Genomic DNA, 23,020 nt, shown 5'->3' with positions numbered 1-23,020 from the left:
GCAAACAGAGGCTAGGGATACTTCTCAACATAGCCTATCCACCATGAATTTATCTAGTGCTTTTTTAACCCTGTTATAGTCTTGGCCTTCAGAACATCCTCTGACAAAGAGTTCCACAGGTTGACTGTGCATTGTGTGAAAAAATACTTCCTTTTGTTTGTTTTAAACCTGCTGTCTATTCATTTCATTTGGTGACCCCTAGTTCTTGCGTTATGAAAAGGAGTAAATAACACTTCCTTATTTACTTGCTCCACACCAGTCATGATTTTATAGACCTCTATCATATCCCCCCACCCCCTTAGTCGTCTCTTTTCCAAGCTGAAAAGTCCCAGTTTTATTACACTCTCCTCATATGGAAGCTGTTCCATACCCCTAATAATTTTTGTTGCCCTTTTCTGTACCTTTTCCAATTCCAATATATATATCTATTTACCACATCTGTACACAGTATTCAAGATGTGGGTAGACCATGAATTTATATAGAGGCAATATGATATTTTCTGTCTTATTATGTTTCCCTTTCTTAATGATTCCCAACATTCTGTTCACTTTTTTGACTCCTGCTGAAGATTGAAAGGATGTTTTTAGAGAACTATCCACAATGACTCCAAGATCTGTTTCTTGAGAGGTAACAGCTAATTTAGACCCCATCATTTTATATGTATATGTATAATAGTTGGGATTATGTTTTCCTATGTGCATTACTTTGCATTTATCAACATTGAATTTCATCTGCCGTTTTGTTGCCCTGTCATGCAGTTTTGTGAGATCCCTTTGTAGCTCTTCTTAGTCTGCCTGGGACTTAACTACCTTGAGTAATTTTGTATCATCTGCAAATCTCACCATTTACCTGCTTTTTCCAGATCACTTATGAATATGTTGAACAGTACTGGTCCCAGTACAAACCCCGGGGACACCACTATTTACCTCTCTCCATTCTGAAAACTGACCATTTATTCCTACCCTTTGTTCCCTATCTTTTAACCAGCTACCAATCCCTCTTATCTCATGACAACTTACTTTGCTTAAGAGACTTTGGCAAGGGACTGTTGTAGGGTATACTTGCCCCGCACCGGACAGGAAAGAGTTAACCCCATGCTTTGGGCAGAGGAAGCCACACCCCCTCGCCGCTGATAGGCATCCTCTAACAGTTGCTGCAGTATAAAAGGGAGCCTCCCAGCTCATTCTAAGTGGATTGCCAGAGAGGGAGGACGCACCTCACAGGCTGCAGCCTGGGAGCAGCTGGAATCCCAGACCATGGTAGCCAGAGGTGCTGAGACCCCAGCAGATGCCCAGATACCTGCGGATGCCCAAGGAAGGCCGGAGCCACCAGGAGCAGTGTAGGCTGAGCAACCCAGAGACCCTGAAGACGTCCAGACCACAGCATCGGGGAAAAGGGAAGGAAGTAGCCCAGGGTAACTTGACAGTGGACCAGTTAGTGAACCGGATCTTGAGTCAGCATGTTTCGGCCAAATCCCTGCTGACTCAGAGGCTCTCATGCTTGCCACTGCCAGGGCCCTGGGCTGGGACCCTGTGGAGAGGGAGGGCCCAGGTCCCCCTACCCTGGCTGCCAACCCCCCAGGGTGGTGGCCCACTTCCACCATTAGGATGCATAGCCCTGTTAAGGAGGGCAGCCTTATTGACTCTGGCTGCTAAGCTGCATAACCGTGTTGAGGTGGTCAGCTGTACTGACTGTGGCCATTAGGCCATACTGACCTGACATCAAGGCTGACTATACTGACTCTGGCCATTAAGCTGTACTGCCCTGACAGCGAGGGCAGGCAGATGGACTTAACTGCAGGACTGCGACACCCTTGCCCCACCCCAAAGGGGGACAGGTTGTACTTGCCCTGTGATAGAGACCTTGTCAAAGGTTCTCTGAAAATCTAAGTACACTATATCCACTGGATCACCCTTGTCCACATGCTTGTTGACCCCCTCAAAGAACTCTAGTAGATTGATGAGGCATGATTTCCCTTTACAAAAACCATGTGGACTCTTCCCCCAGCAAATCATTTACATCTATGGGTTTGATAATTCTGTTCTTTAGTATAGTTTCAACCAATTTGCATGGTACTGAAGTTCAGCTTACCAGCCTGTAATTGCTGGGATTGCCTCTGGAGCCTTTTTAAAAAAAATTTCATTGCATTAGCTATCTTCCAGTCATTGGGTAAAGAAGCTGACTTAAATGATAGGTTACATACCACAGTTAGTAGTTCTGCAATTTCACATTTGAGTTCCAGCAATCTGTTCTCAAAATAATTGGCTGGCTCAAAGAGACATTCATGCTGTGGCCATTGAACCTAAGCTACACCATACATTTCAGTTTCAGCCTCACCACTGGCAGCTTTCTTTCATACTGTGGCAGTTCCTTTGGAAGTTTTGCATTGATACCAATATTTCTGGATTAAGAGCAATATTTCAAAGTGCTCTAAGACCAGTTTGCAGACTCTGGCCTGGACCCCTGCAGTACTCCTGCATGGTACCGTGTGACTCTGGGCTGGCAGTGTGGTAGTTTGTGTAAGATCCAACTTAATATTGTCCTGGCAATGTGGCTGGCCCTTTGGGGTTCAGAAGAACATTTTGTAAAGTGAGCAGAGCTTTTAAATAACTTATCACTGTACTGGACCTAGGTGCTGATTGGGAGCCAGAGAACTGGAATGCAACAAAGGGGGATGTGTGATTTGTTTTTGTGGGGGATCAGGAGTACAGTTTGTGACTGGTTGGTGAGTCTAACTTCAGTGTTGACCATCAGTTCTGGGAGAATATGCTCTTCTTTTTGCAGCCTGCCCTGACCTTGGTATTTTCAGTGAGGGCTACGCTAGGCACCCCGGGTCACACCAGCATTTATCAGCATGCACTCCAGCTAGATGCATTTTATCAGCTATAGCTGTAAATGAACGGTGAGGGATTAACTGGAGAAGCTTGGCAGAGCTGTGGGTGTGGTATGAAGAGAGGTGCATGTGAAGCCTGAGGGACCTAGTCTGCCCCATTTCAGTGCTGAGTGTTGTAAGTTGTGTCAGTAAATGTATACAAAGGTGTGTTCTTGCCATGGGGTCGTTAGCAGTCTGGTGGCACATAATGCTCGTGGTCTCCGGGGCTTAGGCAGGGGTAAGCGAAGGCGATGACTCAGAAGGAATCCTCAGGTTGAGGGTAAGGGGTGCTAACGTTTTGCAGCCGGAGATGGTTTATGTGGAATAGGCTCAGTGCAGACCAGGCAGCTTCTGTTCACTACATCCGACCTAAACCCAAGTTTTGCCTTCGCAAAGAGAAGTGTTAGACTCTGTGCTGGGGGTAGGCAACTATGGCATGCGAGCTGCTTGCCAGTGGCACTCACACTGCCCGGGTCCTGGCCACCGGTCCGGGGGGGCTTTGCATTTTAATTTAATTTTAAGTGAAGCTTCTTAAACATGTTAAAAACCGTATTTACTTTACATACAACAATAGTTTAGTTATATATTATAGACTTATAGAAGGAGACCTTCTAAAAACGTTAAAATGTATGACTGGCACGCGAAACCTTAAATTAGAGTGAATAAATGAAGACTCGCCACACCACTTCTGAAAGGTTGCCGACCCCTAGCCTGTGCTATACTGCTCCTGTGCTCTGTTCCCAGAGGGTTGTGTAGCAGGGGAGGGCACAGGGCTGGGGTGTGTGTCCCTGGCAGGTCGGGGTGATGCTGAAACAGGACAGAGCTGAGTTTGCATTGTGGGGTGATGTGAAACTTAACTCTTCATTTCTCATTACAATAAGCTAGGGGACAGGAATCCTTACCCAGCGAGGTCACAGTCTCATAGTTCTCCTGCATGACGTCTCTGTAGAGGGCTCTCTGAGCAGGGTCCAGCAGAGCCCACTCTTCCTTTGTCAAATACACAGCCACCTCCTCGAAGGTCACTGGCCCCTGAAAGAGCAAGAGTCCAACCCTCAGTAACTGCTGCCCCACTGACAACCCCACTATTCATGGGGCAGCAGGGCCAGTCAAATGGAAGCTCTGGGAGGCTCACAATCAGCAGAGTCCCACCCCCACTCCACACAGAGCAGTCAACAGGCATCAAGGTGAGGGGAGAAAGAGAGAGCCCCTCGTATTCCCTAGAACAGTGCTTCTCAAACTATCTGATGTGGCGGACCGTCAATTTTTTTTCCCCCAATGTGCCAGGGACTGGTGCCATATTTATGCCTTATTATTATAGTTTTCACATAGGCACGTAGCACATCAGATCAGAAAAACTAACATTCTTCATTGTATTGATTGGAATGGGAGTGTGGTGTTCATGCGGAGATATTCCCATTTAAATACATTGAAGACTGACTGAAAGGCTGTGTGTCTGTGTGGTAGTATAAAATGATTATTATTCATTTACAATGCAAGAAAATATTATTTGGGCATTTGTAGTAATATTAATTTATATCGGAAACAATATAATGAATACAATAAAAGTTGGCAGACATTTTTATTTTATGTTTATTTTGTAAACAGATACAATATTACAATACAAATAAAAAAAATTAAAAAATCAAACCAGCAAAGTCTCCTAACAAAGAAATTATAACAAAATTTATTAACACAATAATAGGCATGTTAAAACCCTAACCTTTACTAATGTGAAAGGTGAGCCTGCTTCTTCACTGTCAGTTTATCCAGTCATGGCTCAGTGGAGGACAGTGCCACATGCAATGGAGAATGACTATCCGTACTATTCTTGTACTTTGTCTTAATGACACTTATGGTTGAGAAGCCAGTCTCACAGAGGTTTGTTGAAGGAAATGGGAGAAGAGTTTTCAGAGCAATTTCAGTAAGCTCAGGATATTCTGCTTTCACTTTTATCCAAAAGGAAGCAAACGATGTTGTAGTTTCGAAACTCATCTTCAATCTTTCGTCAGCAGCCAGCTCCAACAATTTATCCTCCATAGTGACAATTAAGTCATCTTTCAATGGAATAAATGGATTTTGGATCCATCCAGTCCCTTTCTGTGGATCTTCTTCTGCTGGAAAGTTAAACTCAAAACATTCTGCCAAATTCGTCAAGTGTTCACTGATGACATTTCATAGAGATGTAACATCAAGGTCTTCACCTGCATTGGTGATGATTGTTGCTAAGTTGTGAAACATGTCATAACGATCTCTTGACACTCGACTCGTCCATGCTTTTAGCTTTTGTTTCTGTCCGTCAATCTTGTCTGCCATTGTAAGACATGAAGCCATCCTTCCCTTCATGGAGGTGTTGAGATCATTAAAAGATGGCAAAGATATCAAGCAAATAAGCCAGCTTGGCTATCCAATCCTCATCTCGGAACAATTGTGACCAATTTGGTTTTTTGTCATGAAGAAACTCGGCAAGCTCGTTTTGGAGCTCAAATACTCTTGACAGGATGTTTCCCCTCGATAACCAATGTACATTGGCATGCAATAGGAGCTGTTTATGATCAGCTCCCATATCATCACATAATGCAGTGAACAGTCTCGAATTTAAAGCATTTGCCTTTACATGGTTCATAATTTTTATGACCTCGCTGAGCACACTGTTCGGTTCTGTTGACATTTTTTTTGTTGCAAGACTTTCTCGGTGAAGGAAGCAGTACAGCGACTTGCATTCGGGTGCAAGCGCCTTAATCTGGGTAACCACTCCCGAATGCCGTCCTGTCATTGCGGGAGCACCTTCAGAACATACGCCTACACAGAACTTGAAATCCAACCCACATTTGTTAACGATGTAGTCGCTCACAGTCTTGAACACTTCAAAACTTGTTTTTGTTGGTAGTGAAGCAGAAACAAAAACTCTTCCTTCAAATCACCCTCATGTTCAAAGCGCACATTACACCATCAGAATTGCTGTATTAGCAAGGTCTGTACGTTCATCAAGCTGCAAAGAAAAGTACTTTGCTAATTTAATCTGTCCTATGAGCTGATCTTCCATATCGTGAGCCAGATCGTGAATTCGTCGAGCGATAGTGTCATCTGAAAGTGGCACCTGAGCCACTTTCTTTGCCGCCGGCTCGCCCACCATTTCCATGCAGACATCTTTAATACCGCTTATCACTGGTGTCTCACCGATTGTGTATGGCTTTTTAGCCTTAGCAATGCGAAGCGCTACTTTATAAGAAGTTCGCAAAGCAGAATTATTTATATTACACTTCAAAGATCTGTTTCTGATGACCTTGTAAATCAACATGCTTTCTTTCAAAGAACTCTTTCGGCTTTGAACCAATTTCATTATGTTTTGTATTTAAACGCCTCTTGAGCTTTGACGACTTCATTGCGTTGTTAGCCAACACATTGCCACAAATAACGCACTGCGGTTTTGGCATGCCACCATCATTCGTGGCTACAAAACCGAACTGAATGTTTGAGGAGTCTATTTCTGAGTAAAGCTAGTGCGAATTCTTTTTGTTGACAATACTTCGGTTTCATTTACATTGCTGTCAGCTGATTCAGAATTACTTGCGTGTTCAGCAACTGGATGTCTTTGCTTGATAAATACGTCAATTGGGCCTCGCTTTGCCATCTATAAATTAGGCATAAAAATAATTAATATAAATTCCATTACCCCGGGTATATACTTAATTTATGATATTAGGATGAAAGCTGAATAAATGCATTGGAATGCTTTTATTGAGAAATATGTGCAGGAGAACATTGATTAATAGGGTAAGTAATGTTAGGATAAGAAGATAATACAAATTTTAAAATTAAATTGCAAACAGGATAATAATTGGAAAGTTAAGATGGTTTGAACATATGGAAAGAATGAATAATGAACGTCAAAAATAAGATTTACCTGTCTGAAAGATATGGAGTGAGAAAGCGAGGAATTTCGAGAACTTCCTGGCAGAAACACGTAAGTTTGATTCTAGAAGAGGGGAAGGCTATAAGTAAGAACAATGAGAGCGTGTATGAAACGATATATGGATATGGAGGAAGTGAGGATGTTATGCTCATACAAAGCACACGGGATCTTTTCAGGGGGAAAAGGCAAATACGCCGCATTTATTGAAAATACAACAGTTAGCAATGCTTTTCAGTCTCTCTCTCTCTCTCACACACACACACACACACACACAGACACACACACACACACAGAGTCCTTCCAGTAGCTGTTTATAGTTACCAGTCTGTTGTAGCTCGAGTCAATCTAATGGCCAGTTAGATTGAGCATGAGTGAGGAGCTGGGCTCTGTCAGTCGCGATCCGATGCTCCAAGGCTTTGCAGGACTGAACCCAGAGTTCCATGCCAAAACACCCCAGCTTTATAGTTGTAAATTCCCATTTGAGTCCATGCATTTTGCAATGTCATCCTGTAATCATTAGTCCTTAAGTGGTGTTAATCTTGGGGTTTTCTGCTGTTATTATTTGATGGTTATTGTCGGGCTTCCCATCGTTATCTCCTATTTGTTGTCTCACCTTCAGGGGTGCCTGTCTCACCTCTGAAGTCGCCAGTGCTGCTAACATGTTTAGCATCCGATACAATGGATGTTTTCTAATTGTCTCCTGGTCTTTCCAAGTCTCTCACTTTTTCTTTTAGAGTAGCAGCCATGTTAGTCTGTATCCACAAAAAGAAAAGGAGTACTTGTGGCACCTTAGAGACTAACAAATTTATTTGAGCACAAGTTTTTGTGAGCTACAGCTCACTTCATCGGATGCATGCAGTGGAAAATACAGTAGGGGGATTTTATATACACAGAGAACATGAAAAAATGGGTGTTACCATACACACTGTAATGAGAGTGATTGAGTAAGGTGAGCTATTACCAGCAGGAGAGAAAAAAAAAACTTTTGTGGTGATAATCAAAGTGGGCCATTTCCAGCAGTTGACAAGAACATTTGAGGAACAGTCGGGGGGGGGGGGGGGCGGGGGATAAACATGGGGAAATAGTTTCACTTTGTGTAATGACACATCCACTCCCAGTCTTTATTCAAGCCTAATATATGGTGTAGAGTGGAATAAAAAACAAGAAAACTTCAAAAACAGACTCCAACAAGAGACTGCTGAATTGGAATTAATTTGCAAACTGGATCCAATTAACTTAGGCTTGAATAGAGACTGGGAGTGGATGGGTCATTATACAAAGTAAAACTATTTCCCCATGTTTATTCCTCCCCCCTGACTGTTCCTCAGACATTCTTGTCAACTGCTGGAAATGGTCCACCTTGATTATCACTACAAAAGGTTTCCCCCCCGCCCCCCGCTCTCCTGCTGGTAATAGCTCACCTTAAGGGATCACTCTCATTACAGTGTGTATGGTAACACCCATTGTTTCATGTTCTCTATGTATATAAATCTCCCCACTGTATTTTCCACTGAATGCATCCGATGAAGTGAGCTGTAGCTCACGAAAGCTTATGCTCAAATAAATTGGTTAGTCTCTAAGGTGCCACAAGTTCTCCTGTCCTTTTTGCGGATACAGACTAACACGGCTGCTACTCTGAAACCTGTCATTCCTTTCTGTTATTCAAAAAGGGTGGCTGGCAGAATGAAATCAAAGTTTACATCAATTCTTATAGTACAATTAGTACAATTATAAAATCCTGCTCCGACAAGGACTGTCTATTTGGCTATAGGTGTGTGGGGCTCAAGAAGGGCAACTGGGGAGATTTCAGAGCAGGCTTCAATTTAATTTCACATCAAAATTGCCCCAGGCGCTTTCCCTGCAGAGAGACACTCCAGATTCTGCCACGCTGGGAAAATGCTTGATCACTTTATTACAGTGCAGACCTGGCCCCTCCCACCAGGACTAAACCCACCAGAGACATTTTTCAATCCTCCCAGTAACAAACTTTCTGAACCAAATGGTAGAACAGAAGAGAACCAAAGGACTCACTTTGGGGGATTCCCCCAGACTTGGTTCCCAGGGCAGCATACTCCCAGGCAGGGGGAATAGGGAGACTCAGGAACTTGCTTTTCCTCCTTCTGCTCCTCCCCTTGTTCACAGGCAAGGGAATCTGTCCCAGGATGCTGCAATAAGTATGTCTGGGCAGGTCAAAGATCTGGGAATTTCTCTCCCCACTTACTTCTCCCACTGCCCCTTTCAGTCTCTCTCCTCTTTCCCTTTTGATCTCCTTTCCCCTCTCCCTGCCCCTCCGGTTTGGACAGTCCCATTCCGGGGTCATCTTCTTCCCCATGGCTGGATCAGCTCCTGCAACTAGTACTGAGAGGAGAGATGAGGAATGAGGAGGGGTTGTTTGTGCAGAATCATTTTGCTGCCCATCCTCGGCACCTTCCTTGAGGTCTCTGGCTCAGGAACTGATGTTGGCAGAGCGTAAGTCTGCCTTAGGGGACTTGTTCCAACTGGAGAAATTCCTCACCTTGGCTCAGCACAGAAGAAATTTTAAATAAAGTCACTCTCCAGCACAGATCCCACTGGGACAGAAGGAGCAGCTCAACTTGGGCTTCCAGATAACAGTGGAGGAAACAACAGCATCTCAGCCAGGAAGCTCAATCCAAGACTCCTCAATAGAGAGAGAGAGAGTTTGTCTTTTAAAAGACTTTAAATAAAATCAGAATAGAAAGCAATAGTAAAAAAAAAAAAACAAACAAATTAATCAAAACAACTGCCCATCCCTAAAACTATTAAGTGCATTTCCAGCAGCCCACCCCTGAATAATGTGATCCAAATTATGTATGAGTAGAATATCTAAATTCCAAATGAAGGCAGAAATCCACTAAAAAATAAATTAAAAAATGAAGCCCATTGGCAATGCCAGTACCAGATACTTTGCATTGTCTGTTTTTCAAAATGGCTGTCTTTGCTTGACTCAAAATGACGTTCACAAGGCATATTACAGATCTACTTGTGAATCCATATTTAATGGTAAAAGGAAATACACTATGAGAAAAATCAAGGGACTATAACCAAAAGACACCCTGAAGTACAACAAATAATGGGTGTAACCTGGAACAAGTAAGAAACAGATGAGAAACAGTCTCCCCCATGTCACAGGGCACACATGGACACATTCAGAATCAAATGATGCACACATTCAAGGCCATACCCCTGTGAAGAATTTTCCATTGGAGATCACCCATATGCTTCGCAATCACAGGATTGTGTAGAGACCACCAGGCTGGATAGACGGAGTCTGCTGCCAGAAAGTGTCATCTCCACACTGAACCAGGATAATCAATAAGCATTTGAAAATGCTGAATCTTTACCATAATCATATACAGGTATAATGCTTTGGGGCCTAAGCTATTAAAAGTACATTTGTAAGACTCACTGAAGGTAAGCAAATCACCATGCCTATCCATGTCCCAGTCCACAGCAGGAGCAACAGGCAAGGAAATAGAACTGTGAGTATAATCGGGGACGGCTTGCTCAAAGGGACATTTGTCCAGATCAGCAACACTGTGTCTCCAATAAAAAAAAAAGAAACCAGCAAACAGAATGAAAACCAAGCTTAGCGGCAATGGCCTCTGCTGAGACCCATGCAGAATTAGAAAAAAAATCAATTGAACTCATTTTCTTCCACCTGCTGCAATAAGTGCACCCTGAACTTTGCTATCCAACAGGTCCCACAAGCACAGGTGTTTTTAAAATATTTTTCAAGCTGTCCTACAACCCAGCATCATTATTGCCATGAAAGCCTTTTTTAAGTTCTGCAACACCCAGCTCTAACTGCTCCATTCTCTGGCAGAGGCCCAGAGTTGTCTGCTGCATATACATTGACTTTGCCACCTCCCACCATTGCCTCAAGGAAGGAAAGGCATGCTTTGGAGGCAACCAGGTGCCGCAAAAAATACTTAAAAGAGTCCCCAAAATGAACATCCTGTACAAGGCAAGTGTTAAAATGCCAGTATGGGTGACAGTCTCCCACAGAGAGAAGAGAACACAAATGAGACCGAACACGATCTGAAATCCCAGCTGGGACAATGCAACTAGAAAGCAAATGATGAATAAACACATAAAAAGCCCTGCCCAAGTGGGCCCTAGACAAAGAGCTGGTACCGGTACTCAACCAGCTGTACGGCTGGGCATAAGGTTGGAAATGCTGTCGCAACACTGACAGACCCTGGTCATCAGCAGGCAGGATCAAACCTGGGACTTCTGGAGCTCAGTGGTCTCGGTGCCACTAGATGGGCCAGAACACGACACCCAGGGGGCGTGTAGGTTATACTATCCCACATCAGTCCGGTCAGCAGCCTGTCAAAGAGCTGAAAGTCACTGAGCAGACAGTGGATGAGGTTCCAGATGATTCCTATCCAATCTGTTGTTAAGAGTACAATTGAAATTGCTCCCCCCCACCCCAAATTAAAATATCACTTGTCAAAAAACCAATTTGCCAAAAGAGCACCCAAGTGCTGGGAAGAAAAAAAAAGAAAAGTTCCCTGTATTTCCCTCCAGGAGGATTTTACGTATTAATCAAAAAAAGACGATATTGCTCAAAAGTAGCTTGACCCATCAATAAACGTCCTGGAACAACGGCCTGCAGGGCCAGCCCATCTGCAAAGAGAAAGGCAACTCCCACACTCCCCGTGGAACCAGGACTCAGAAAAACCTCCTCTCTCCAATCAGAAAGCCAATTGGTTTGGTGCCTGCATCTGTGCAAGAGTCTTGCAGGAATGAAACGTCCACTTTCTTCTGAGACAGGCCCTCAAAAAGAGCCTGCAGGAGGTACACAGTCACAGAGAGTGCTGCCTAGTGGGGAGGGGAGGTTTTTGGCAGGGTGTCTCCCTGTTGCAAGCACAGCCCGGTCCTTCAGTGTCCCTGCTACAGGGGTTTCCCGTTCTCCCCATGAGCATAGAAGCTCTACTAGGCTGGGCCCTTGGACAGTCCACGCCTTCCCCAGCTGGGGACTCCTGGTAAAAGTAATACCCGGCAGCGACCCAGGCCCCCTGAGCAGTGTGTTCCCTGACTGCACTGACCAAACCAGCCTGCTTCACAGCGCCCTCAGAAACTGGGGCCCCCTCCACCGTCCGCAGCTATTTTTTAATAGGGGGCTTTCCTACAAGCCAGAGTCCCCAGCGAAGGCCGCGGATTCCACAGCAACAGGCTCTGCCTCCATCTCATAGTCAGGTGTCCCAGAACCAGTCATGCCATCTTCCCCCAGCTTGTAAAGGGCATTACCTCCCCAGAGGCCTCTGCAGCCCATTAGCCCCGCAGTCTCAGCCATAGCCCCTTCGCTCTTTCCTCAGAGAAACACCCATGTTCCCAGGCCCAGGCCCAGGCAGCAGCCACAATAGCTAAGAAATTTCCATGCCCTGTCACTGGCCAATAACGGCCACTGACCCACCCCAGAGGTGGCTGCATCTCAGGGCTGGAGAAAGGAACCCCTTATGGAGACCATTTGTCATGGGGTTTGGGGATACTCTGGTCAGAGTCACTGAGCCATAGTCACAGGGTTTAAGGCCAGAAGGGACCCCCTGGTCTTCTGGCCTGACCTCCTGTATATCACACACCACCAGCACCAACCAGCATCGCACACTAAACCCAACAACTGACCTGAGACCAAAGTCTCAGAGCCCACAGGAACCTAAACTATTCTGTGCTACGGGAAGAGGAGTGGAGGGACACAGTTGCACCAGTGCCAGAGGGCCCAGCAATGGCAGGGAAATTAATCAGTCAGATACACCCAGATAATCCAGATACACCCAGATGACTGGCAAGTGATTGGTCGCTGCCAATCTGACCTAGGCTGACTCTACTGTTGTGATCATAGAATCATAGAATATCAGGGTTGGAAGGGACCTCAGGAGGTCATCTAGTCCAACCCCCTGCTCAAAGCAGGACCAATCCCCAATTAAATCATCCCAGCCAGGGCTTTGTCAAGCTTGACCTTAAAAACTTCTAAGGAAGGAGATTCTACCACCTCCCTAGGTAAAGCATTCCAGTGTTTCACCACCCTCCTAGTGAAGAAGTTTTTCCTAATATCCAACCTAAACCTCCCCCACTGCAACTTGAGACCATTACTCCTTGTCCTGTCCTCTTCTACCACTGAGAATAGTCTAGAACCATCCTCTCTGGAACCACCTCTCAGGTAGTTGAAAGCAGCTATCAAATCCCCCCTCATTCTTCTCTTCTGCAGACTAAACAATCCCAGTTCCCTCAGCCTCTCCTCATAAGTCATGTATTCCAGTCCCCTAATCATTTTTGTTGCCCTTCGCTGGACTCTCTCCAATTTATCCACATCCTTCTTGTAGTGTGGGGCCCAAAACTGGACACAGTACTCCAGATGAGGCCTCACCAATGTCGAATAGAGGGGAACGATCACGTCCCTCGATCTGCTGGCTATGCCCCTACTTATACATCCCAAAATGCCATTGGCCTTCTTGGCAACAAGAGCACACTGCTGACTCAGATCCAGCTTCTCGTCCACTGTCACCCCTAGGTCCTTTTCCGCAGAACTGCTGCCTAGCCATTCGGTCCCTAGTCTGTAGCGGTGCATTGAGTTCTTTCGTCCTAAGTGCAGGACCCTGCACTTATCCTTATTCAACCTCATCAGATTTCTTTTGGCCCAATCCTCCAATTTGTCTAGGGCCCTCTGTATCCTATCCCTCCCCTCCAGCGTATCTACCACTCCTCCCAGTTTAGTATCATCCGCAAATTTGTATCAGTTAGACCCTGGGAGTGTGAGCAAGAACCCACCAGCCAAACAGCTGCGAGAGGGAATGTTCGGTGCTATCACAGAGCCCTGGCCCCACCCAGTGTCTTGTCTCCAGCCATGGCAGTCTCTGAGGCTTCAGAGGAAGAAGACAAAATAAATAAATAAATAAATACCCAGAATACATGGGGTGAGAGAATCCCATCCTGACCCCAGCAGGGGGCTGGCTCCAGATCTGAAGCGTCAGCTTTTAGGAACATAAGAAATAAACTGGAACCCAAGGCTGCTCAGCCCAACCCCCACTATCCCGCTCATAAACAGTTGAAGGAGGGAGAGGACAAATTGAAGTTGTTTGCCCCCAGGGGAGTGACCCCATCATCCTGCCCGATCTGGGGAAAAGGTAAGGATCCAGCCAACTGTCCGGTTAGCAGCTGGGAAACACTCATCCCCCAAATATGGGGAAGCCTCTGGCTTTGATGTCTACTAAATATGGGAGACGTCACTTTCATCAGCCAACATTTTAATGGAGATAAATGAGGACACAGATGGTTCTCAAATGAGAGGGGAAAGTTGGTTTTTCGGATATCAATCCACCCCCTGCAGCTTCTAATCTGGGGAATGACTCAGGAAAACAGGTTCCCTCCAAACAGGAGTTGCTACAATTAAATAAACATGGGGAAGACCTCTAAAACGGAGAGGGTTTTTTAATTCATTTTTGATAACTACGCAGAAAATAGCAAAATCGGAGAGGTGATCTCAATGTTCAGTAATTAAAGAGAAAAGGGAGGAAATCTGAGGAATTTGGGGTCAGTTTTCACAAATTAGAGAGGAAAGTAGGAAAATGTGAGGATTTTAGACAGGGTGTATAAAAATTGGTGATTTTTATTTAATTTTTTCATGTTATTTAAATCAGATTCTTTTGATTTTATTATTTAAATTAGTATGAGCTTTTCTTTTAATAAAACCTGTTTAAAATGAATTTTGAATTTAATACACAATATTTGAAGACCTAGCCTTATTATAATCTCTTAAAATATTTAAATAACAAATAAATATGATGAATCCAGGAGTTTGACATTAAAGGCTGCTTTTCTATGTAAAGAAGCAATCGGGGGGGGGGGGGGGAAAGCATCTAACTTTTGAGGTCAAGATTTATAAATACAGCACAGTAGATCATTAAGGGTTTCAACCTGTGGGCACCAGGGGCTGTGCCACTGGGTGCCACAGATTGGCAAAGTCATCACAGGTGTTGGGACAAAGCCACTGACTCAAAGCCCTGGTCTACATTAGGACTTTCGGTTGAATTTAGCAGCGTTAAATCCATGTAAACATGCACCCGTCCACACGACAAAGCCCTTTTTTTCGACTTAAAGGGCTCTTAAAATCGATTTCCTTACTCCACCCCTGACAAGTGGATTAGCGCTTAAATCGGCCTTGCCAGGTCGAATTTGGGGTACTGTGGACACAATTAGACAGTATTGGCCTCTGGGAGCTATCCCAGAGTGCTCCATTGTGACTGCTCTGCACAGCACTCTCAACTAAGATGCACTGGCCAGGTAGACAGGAAAAGAACCGCGAACTTTTGAATCTCATTTCCTGTTTGGCCAGCGTGGCAAGCTGCAGGTGGCCATGCAGAGCTCATCAGCAGAGGTGACCATGATGAAGTCCCAGAATTGCAAAAGAGCTCCAGCATGGACCGAACGGGAGGTACGGGATCTGATCACTGTATGGGGAGAGGAATCCGTGCTATCAGAACTCCGTTCCAGTTTTCGAAATGCCAAAACCTTTGTCAAAATCTCCCAGGGCATGAAGGACAGAGGCCATAACAGGGACCCGAAGCAGTGCCGCATGAAACTTAAGGAGCTGAGGCAAGCCCACCAGAAAACCAGAGAGGCAAACGGCTGCTCCGGGTCAGAGCCCCAAACATGCCGCTTCTATGATGAGCTGCATGCCATTTTAGGGGGTTCAGCCACCACTACCTCAGCTGTGTTGTTTGACTCCTTCAATGGAGATGGAGGCAACATGGAAGCAGGTTTTGGGGATGAAGAAGATGATGATGAGGAGGAGGTTGTAGATAGCTCACAGCAAGCAAGCGGAGAAACCGGTTTTCCTGACAGCCAGGAACTGTTTCTCACCCTGGACCTGGAGCCAGTACCCCCCGAACCCACCCAAGGCTGCCTCCTGGACCCGGCAGGCGGAGAAGGGACCTCTGGTGAGTGTACCTTTTAAAATACTGTACATGGTTTAAAAGCAAGCATGTGAAAGGATTAATTTGCCCTGGCATTCGCGGCTCTCCTGGATGTACTCCCAAAGCCTTTGCAAAAGGTTTCTGGGGAGCGCAGCCTTATTGCGTCCTCCATGGTAGGACACTTTACCACTCCAGGCCAGTAACACGTGCTCGGGAATCATTGTACAACAAAGCATTGCAGTGTATGTTTGCTGGCGTTCAAACAACATCCGTTCTTTATCTCTCTGTGTTATCCTCAGGAGAGTGAGATATCATTCATGGTCACCTGGCTGAAATAGGGTGCTTTTCTTCAGGGGACACTCAGTTCCTGCTGGGCTGTTTGCCTGTGGCTGAACAGAAATGTTCCCCGCTGTTAGTCACGGGGAGGGGGGAGGGTTGAGGGGGTAGCCAGGCAGTGGGGGGAGGCAAAATGCGACCTTGTAACGAAAGCACATGTGCTATGTATGTAATGTTAACAGCAAGGTTTACCCTGAAAGAGTGTAGCCACTGTTTTATAAAATGTGTCTTTTTAAATACCGCTGTCCCTTTTTTTTCTCCACCAGCTGCATGTGTTTCAACGATCACAGGATCTTCTCCTTCCCAGAGGCTAGTGAAGATTAGAAAGAAAAAAAAAAACGCACTCGTGATTAAATGTTCTCTGAGCTCATGCTGTCCTCCCACACTGACAGAGCACAGATGAATGCGTGGAGGCAAATAACGTTACAGTGCAGGAAAGCACAAAATGACCGGGAGGAGAGGTGGTGGGCTAAAGAGAGTAAGTGGAGGGCTGAAGACAGGGCTGAAGCTCAAATGTGGCAGCAGCATGATGAGAGGAGGCAGGATTCAATGCTGAGGCTGCTGGAGGATCAAACCAGTATGCTCTAGTGTATGGCTGAGCTGCAGCAAAGGCAGCTGGAGCACAGACTGCCGCTACAGCCCCTGTGTAACCAACCACCCTCCTCCCCAAGTTCCATAGCCTCCTCACCCAGACGCCCAAGAATGCGGTGGGGGGGCCTCTGGCCAACCAGCCACTCCGCCACAGAGGATTGCCCAAAAAACAGAAGGCTGGCATTCAATAAATTTTAAAGTTGTAAACTTTTAAAGTGCTGTGTGGCATTTTCCTTCCCTCCTCCACCACCCCTCCCGGGCTACCTTGGCTGTTATCCCTCTATTTGTGTGATGAATGAATAAAGAATGCATGAATGTGGAGCAACAATGACTTTATTGCCTCTGCAAGCGGTGACCCAAGAGAGGAGGGGAGGGTGGTTAGCTTACAGGGAAGCGGAGTGAACCAAGGGGCAGGGGGTTTCACCAAGGAGAAACAAACAGAACTTTCACACCGTAGCCTATCCAGTCATGAAACTGGTTTTCAAAGATTCTCTGATGCGCACTGCGCCCTCCTGTGCTCTTCTAACCGCCCTGATGTCTGGCTGCCAGGCGATTTCCATCAACCAGCTTCCAGGCGATTTGCCTCAACTTCCCACCCCGCCATAAATGTCTCCCCCTTACTCTCACAGATATTGTGGAGAGCACAGCAAGCAGTAATAACAGTGGGAATATTGGTTTCGCTGAGGTCTAAGCAAGTCAGTAAACTGCGCCAGCACGCTTTTAAACGTCCAAATGCACATTCTACCACCATTCTGCATTTGCTCAGCCTGTAGTGGAACAGCTCCTGACTACTGTCCAGGCTGCCTGTGTACGGCTTCATGAGCCATGGCATTAAGGTGTAGGTCCCCAAGGATAACTATAGGCATTTCAACATCCCCAACAGTTATTTTCTGGTCTGGGAATAAAGTCCCTTCCTGCAGCTTTTGAAACAGACCAGAGTTCCTGAAGATGCAAGCGTCATGTAACTTTCCCGGCCATCCCACGTTGATGTTGGTGAAACAACCCTTGTGATCCACCAGAGCTTGCAGCAGTATTGAAAAGTACCCCTTGCGGTTTATGTACTCGCCAGCTTGGTGCTCCAGTGCCAAGATAGGGATATGGGTTCCATCTATGGCCCCACCACAGTTAGGGAATCCCATTGCAGCAAAGCCATCCACTATGACCTGCACATTTCCCAGGGTCACTACCCTTGATATCAGCAGATCTTTGATTGCGTGGGCTACTTGCATCACAGCAGCCCCAACAGTAGATTTGCCCACTCCAAATTGATTCCCAACTGACCGGTAGCTATCTGGCGTTGCAAGCTTCCACAGAGCTATTGCCACTCGCTTCTCAACTGTGAGGGCTGCTCTCATCTTGGTATTCATGCGCCTCAGGGCAGGGGAAAGCAAGTCACAAAGTTCCATGAAAGTGCCCTTACGCATGCGAAAGTTTCGCAGCCACTGGGAATCGTCCCAGACCTGCAACACTATGCGGTCCCACCAGTCTGTGCTTGTTTCCCGAGCCCAGAATCGGCGTTCCACAGCATGAACCTGCCCCATTAGCACCATGATGCATGCATTGGCAGGGCCCATGCTTTCAGAGAAATCTGTGTCCATGTTCTGATCACTCACGTGACCCCGCTGACGTCGCCTCCTCGCCCGGTATCGCTTTGCCAGGTTCTGGTGCTGCATATACTGCTGGATAATGCGTGTGGTGTTTAATGTGCTCCTAATTGCCAAAGTGAGCTGAGCGGCCTCCATGCTTGCCTTGGTATGGCGTCCACACAGAAAAAAGGCGCGGAACGATTGTCTGCCGTTGCTCTGACGGAGGGAGGGGCGACTGACGACATGGCTTACAGGGTTGGCTTACAGGGAATTAAAATCAACAAAGGGGGTGGCTTTACATCAATGAGTATTTCAGGCAGGACTTCACAGAGGGTTCCAATAAGAAATGGTGCACCTAAGTAATTGTTTTTATTGGAACAAGCAGGTTGGTCTGGCCTCTGATTGATACATGGCTAGATTTACCTTGCTGCACCTTCTCTGTGAGTGACTGCAGTGTGACCTAGAGGAATGAGTCCCCTAGACAGGGGAGGAGGCAAATGAGTACAAAACAAATCTGGTCTATTTCTTGTTTTGATCCACTCCATCTATCTTTTACGTCTTTGGCTGGCAGCAGATGGTGCAGTAGGACTGCTAGCCATCCTCATCTCTTGCCTGCCTGGCAGAAAATGGTACAATAGGACTGCTAGCAATCCGTATCGCCTTCCTGCTCGCCATAAGATGGTTCAATAGGACTGACTGCAGGACTAAAGAGAATGACCTGGTCAAGTCACTTCTAATGTAGTCCCTGCACCCATGTCTGCCCAGACGCTGCTGGCTGACGCGGCCAGGAGCACCTTGGACATGACAAGGACGGCTACCAGTCGTACTGCACCATCTGCTGCCACAAGGCAAGGGATTGCTGCTGCTGTGTAGCAATGCAGTGCCACGTCTGCCAGCACCCAGGGGACGTACGGTGATGGTGAGCTGAGCGGGCTCCATGCTTGCCGTGGTATGGCGTCTGCACAGATAACTCAGGAAAAAGGCGCAAAACGATTGTCTGCTGCTGCTTTCATGGAGGGAGGGAGGGAAGGGGGGCCTGACGATATGTACCCAGAACCACCCGCGACAATGTTTTAGCCCCATCAGGCATTGGGATCTCAACCCAGAATTCCAATGGGCAGCGGAGACTGCGGGAACTGTGGGATAGCCACCCACAGTGCAACACTCCGGAAGTCAATGCTTGCCTCGGTACTGTGGAAGCACTCCGCTGAGTTAATGCCCTCAATGCACTTAGAGCATTTTCTGTGGGGACACACACACTCGAATATATAAAACCGATTTCCAAAAAACCGACTTCTATAAATTCGACCTAATTTCATAGTGTAGACATACCCAAAGAGACATCAACAAGGAATGTAAGCTGAAGTCTCTTTCAGGTATATTGGAACATTTTCCCAGGCTGACCTGAAATAATCAGTTTAATTCACTAACTAGAGTTAATTTCTCTGTTTAATAAATCACTTGGTTGTAAATGTGAAACATGTTTTGATAAAAGCAGTTTATGTATCCAAGACATTTCAGATGATTTAGTTTCATAAAAATAAATTTTATATGCTGCTTTGTGTGTTTAATTAAATTCTAGTTACCATCCTAATGCAGCATAACACAGAATCACTAGCAAAAAGTTAATTTTCTATTAAATAAGCAATATATCATTCACCATTTTCTAATGTACTAAAAATGTACAATTAATAAAAATATGAAAATGTTAAGCTATATAATGTATCTAGTTATAGCATACTCTCCTAGGTAGCAAAAAGATGTACCTAATCTCAGTGGTGTTGGAACTAGGAGGGCTGGGGGTGGCTGCCGCACCCCCGGGCTTGAAGCAGTAATAGCAAACGCCAAATACATAGTTTCAATGGTTTCCATCATCAGCACCCCCCACTATAAAAATTGTTCCAGCACCTCTGCCTAATCTAGTGTAAAGTGTCTATTTAGTTTTAAATCAACATGTTGTAATCGTTGTATCAACCAAAGGGAATGCACCTTTCTTTAGACAAAAAACCAACAACAACTACAAGTGGAAAAGTTTACTAAACTTCAGTGCTTTATATCAAGGCTTCCCACTGGGTTATTTAAATTATTATTTGAATTGCTGATTTAAATTGCCTTGTTTTAAATCAATCCACCCTGATTTTATATCAATGATCAATAATAGCTAAAGAGGCAAAATGAGTGATTTATCAATATTTTATCAACAGAAAGGAAAAGAGCAACAGTAGCAATAGTTTTATTGTAATATTCAAGAATTTGAGAAAGGGACAAAATCTAATGAGATTTTTATGTTAATATTCTATATTTAGATTGGCAGGAAGAAAACTCAAGAACATATTACATTAGTAACATAACTTCAAAGAAAGTGGGGCAATTTTTTGGGAGGGTATTTTATATCAATCTTTAGGAATTAGGGAGAAAAAATGGATCAAAAAATAAATATTTGACAATAGGAGGGAAAAACACCAAGATCTGAGGGCAATTCAATAATGACAGGGGAAAAGGGGGAAAGTTTGAAGGGATTCAACAGGAATGTTCAATAAACAATCAGAAAGTGATGGTTCCCTCCACCCCCACCATTCACATGCAGAGCAGGGAGCCCTTTGTGTCACTCATGCAAGGGAGGGGGTGTAGAGCAGGAGATGGGCAGGCGGCTGAGTTGAGGGTGGGGGGGAAACAGCAGCTGAGAGTGGATCCTCCAGTGGGGACATTGGCTCCCCCTTCCCCTCCTATGCCCCTTCCAGGCCCTGTTGCTGGCAGAGACTGGCCACCCCACCATCCCCACCCCAGATTCAGCCGTGTTTCAGGCCTCTCCCAAACAGCACCCACTAACCCCCCATCCCATTTGGGCAACAATTTCCCACCTAAACAAGGGCAAACTGCTGCAGATAGAATGGGCAGGGGAAACCCACATATCTGAGGAGATTTTAAATTGAGATTTGAGAAATAGAAGGAAAATGGGTTAATATCTGGGAGGGTAAAAGGTGAATCCTCTGAGAGAAAAGTAGGGTGCGGGGAACCACATGGATCTGACAGGTTTCGGAGTAGCAGCCCTGTTAGTCTGTATCCGCAAAAAGGACAGGAGGACTTGTGGCACCTTAGAGACTAACACATTTATTAGAGCATAAGCTTTCCTGAGCTACAGCTCACTTCATGGGATGAATTTGATAGTCATATTTGATCATTAGAGAGAAAGGAGGAAGAAGTGGAGAGAATTTTTTTCAGCATTTGAGGGGAAAGTGACAAAACCAGAGAAGATGCATTTAACTCCCCCCCACACACATACACTTAAGCCCCCCCACACACCTACCTCTTCCCCTGGTCTTCTCCCCCTGAAATCTCCTGCCTTCCCAGAGACAGTTCAGACTCCCCCAGGTCACACTTGCCTGGTGTCAGGTATCAGAGGGGAAGCCGCGTTAGTCTGTATCCACAAAAACAAGCATGCATCTGAAGAAGAGCGGGTTTTTTACCCACAAAAGCTTAGACCCAAATAAAGCTGTTAGTCTTTACGGTGCCACCGGACTCCTCCTTGTTCCAGCTCGCAGGGTCTGTCCCGTCCCTCCACCTCTGGCTCATTGTTCATCCCTCCCTTCCCCACCCCTCCGCCCCCACACAGGCAAGCGGGGGGACCAGCTCTGGGGCCTCTTTCCCCACCTGCAGCCCCCGGGGCTTTGCCTGTCCAGCCGGTCCTGCCCAGAGCTGCAGCAGGCAGCTCCGACCCTCGCCGGGCCATTGACCGGGGCGCAGATTCCCAGGGGCTGCGAGACCTGAGAACCCCTGGGGCAGAGTCACTTTCCTGCCCGTCCCCAGCACTTCCCAGGGGAGCTTCTCACTCACCTGCAGTCTGCAGCCCGGGGGGCTGGTCCCCGCTGGAGAAAGTCCCCCGCGGCTGGGCAGGGAGGGGTTAATGAGGGGCTCCCCCCAGCACAGACCCCCATTGGGGTGGGGGGAGTCAGCAGCTGCTCAGCCCGGGCTCCCGGGTCAAAATGGAGGGAGCAGCGCCTGGGATTTTAGGAGCATCCACGCCCAGGTGTCTGGTCTCGGGGCTTTGTTCTGCCTGCTGCCCGCCTCCTTCCTCCCAGCACCCAACGCTCAGCGCTGCAGCAGCCCCTTCCTGTGTCACCAGCCCCGGGCCTGTCTCCGGCTGCTGGCTGGAGCCTCCTCTCTGTCTTTGCCGGGCGCAGAGCGCTGCCCTGAGCGCCCGCTGCAGGCAGGCTCTTGGGACCCGCTCCTGGTCGCCGCTGCAGGGGCCAGCCGGGGAGAGGGAATGCCCTGGGGACAGGAACGTGACTCAGTCTCCCTGCCGGAGAGGAGGGGAAGGGGTGAGACAGGGAAAGAGGAGAAAGACAGGAGCAGAAGGAAAATCAGTGGGTGGGGGAGGGGGCTCCCAGAAAGAAGTAGCAAATGACAGCTGAGGCCTCTGAGAAAGTACCTAGATAAAAAGAAAAGGAGGACTTGTGGCACCTTAGAGACTAACCAATTTATTTGAGCATGAGCTTCCTTGAGCAATGCATCCGATGAAGTGGGCTGTAGCTCAGGAAAGCTCATGCTCAAATAAATTGGTTAGTCTCTAAGGTGCCACAAGTCCTCCTGTCCTTTTTGCGGATACAGACTAACACGGCTGCTGCTCTGAAACCTACCTAGATAAAATATCACATAGCCGCAATTATTAACACCAAAACACTTTCGGACAACTGCGGTAAGTTTCGAAATTGTTTTGAGTGTACAAGGAGTATTAACTTCGGTTTTGTCAAATAGAAGGATTGCAGGCCTAGATGCAGATAGATA

At 46.4% G+C, this 23,020-nt stretch overlaps 2 protein-coding genes across 2 annotated transcripts in view; one reads left to right on the top strand and one right to left on the bottom strand.

Moving 5' to 3' along the window:
* The window catches only part of LOC144258194 (uncharacterized), a 48,184-nt gene extending 42,538 nt beyond the window's left edge, over positions 1–5,646 (bottom strand). The window contains exons 1-2 of the mRNA XM_077806600.1: positions 5,488–5,646; positions 3,776–3,902 (exon numbers count right to left, since the gene is read on the bottom strand). Coding sequence (XP_077662726.1) covers positions 3,776–3,902; positions 5,488–5,646 — 286 coding nt within the window. The remainder of the gene's footprint in view (positions 1–3,775; positions 3,903–5,487) is intronic.
* LOC144258221 (uncharacterized) overlaps positions 1–23,020 on the top strand; it is a 160,273-nt gene that overhangs the window by 74,010 nt on the left and 63,243 nt on the right. The window lies entirely within an intron of this gene.

This window comes from Eretmochelys imbricata, chromosome 28 (genome assembly GCF_965152235.1).
Source record: "Eretmochelys imbricata isolate rEreImb1 chromosome 28, rEreImb1.hap1, whole genome shotgun sequence".
NCBI classification, from domain to species: domain Eukaryota; kingdom Metazoa; phylum Chordata; order Testudines; family Cheloniidae; genus Eretmochelys; species Eretmochelys imbricata.
Note: the sequence above shows the minus strand (reverse complement) of the source record. Positions and strands in the feature narration are given on the sequence as shown.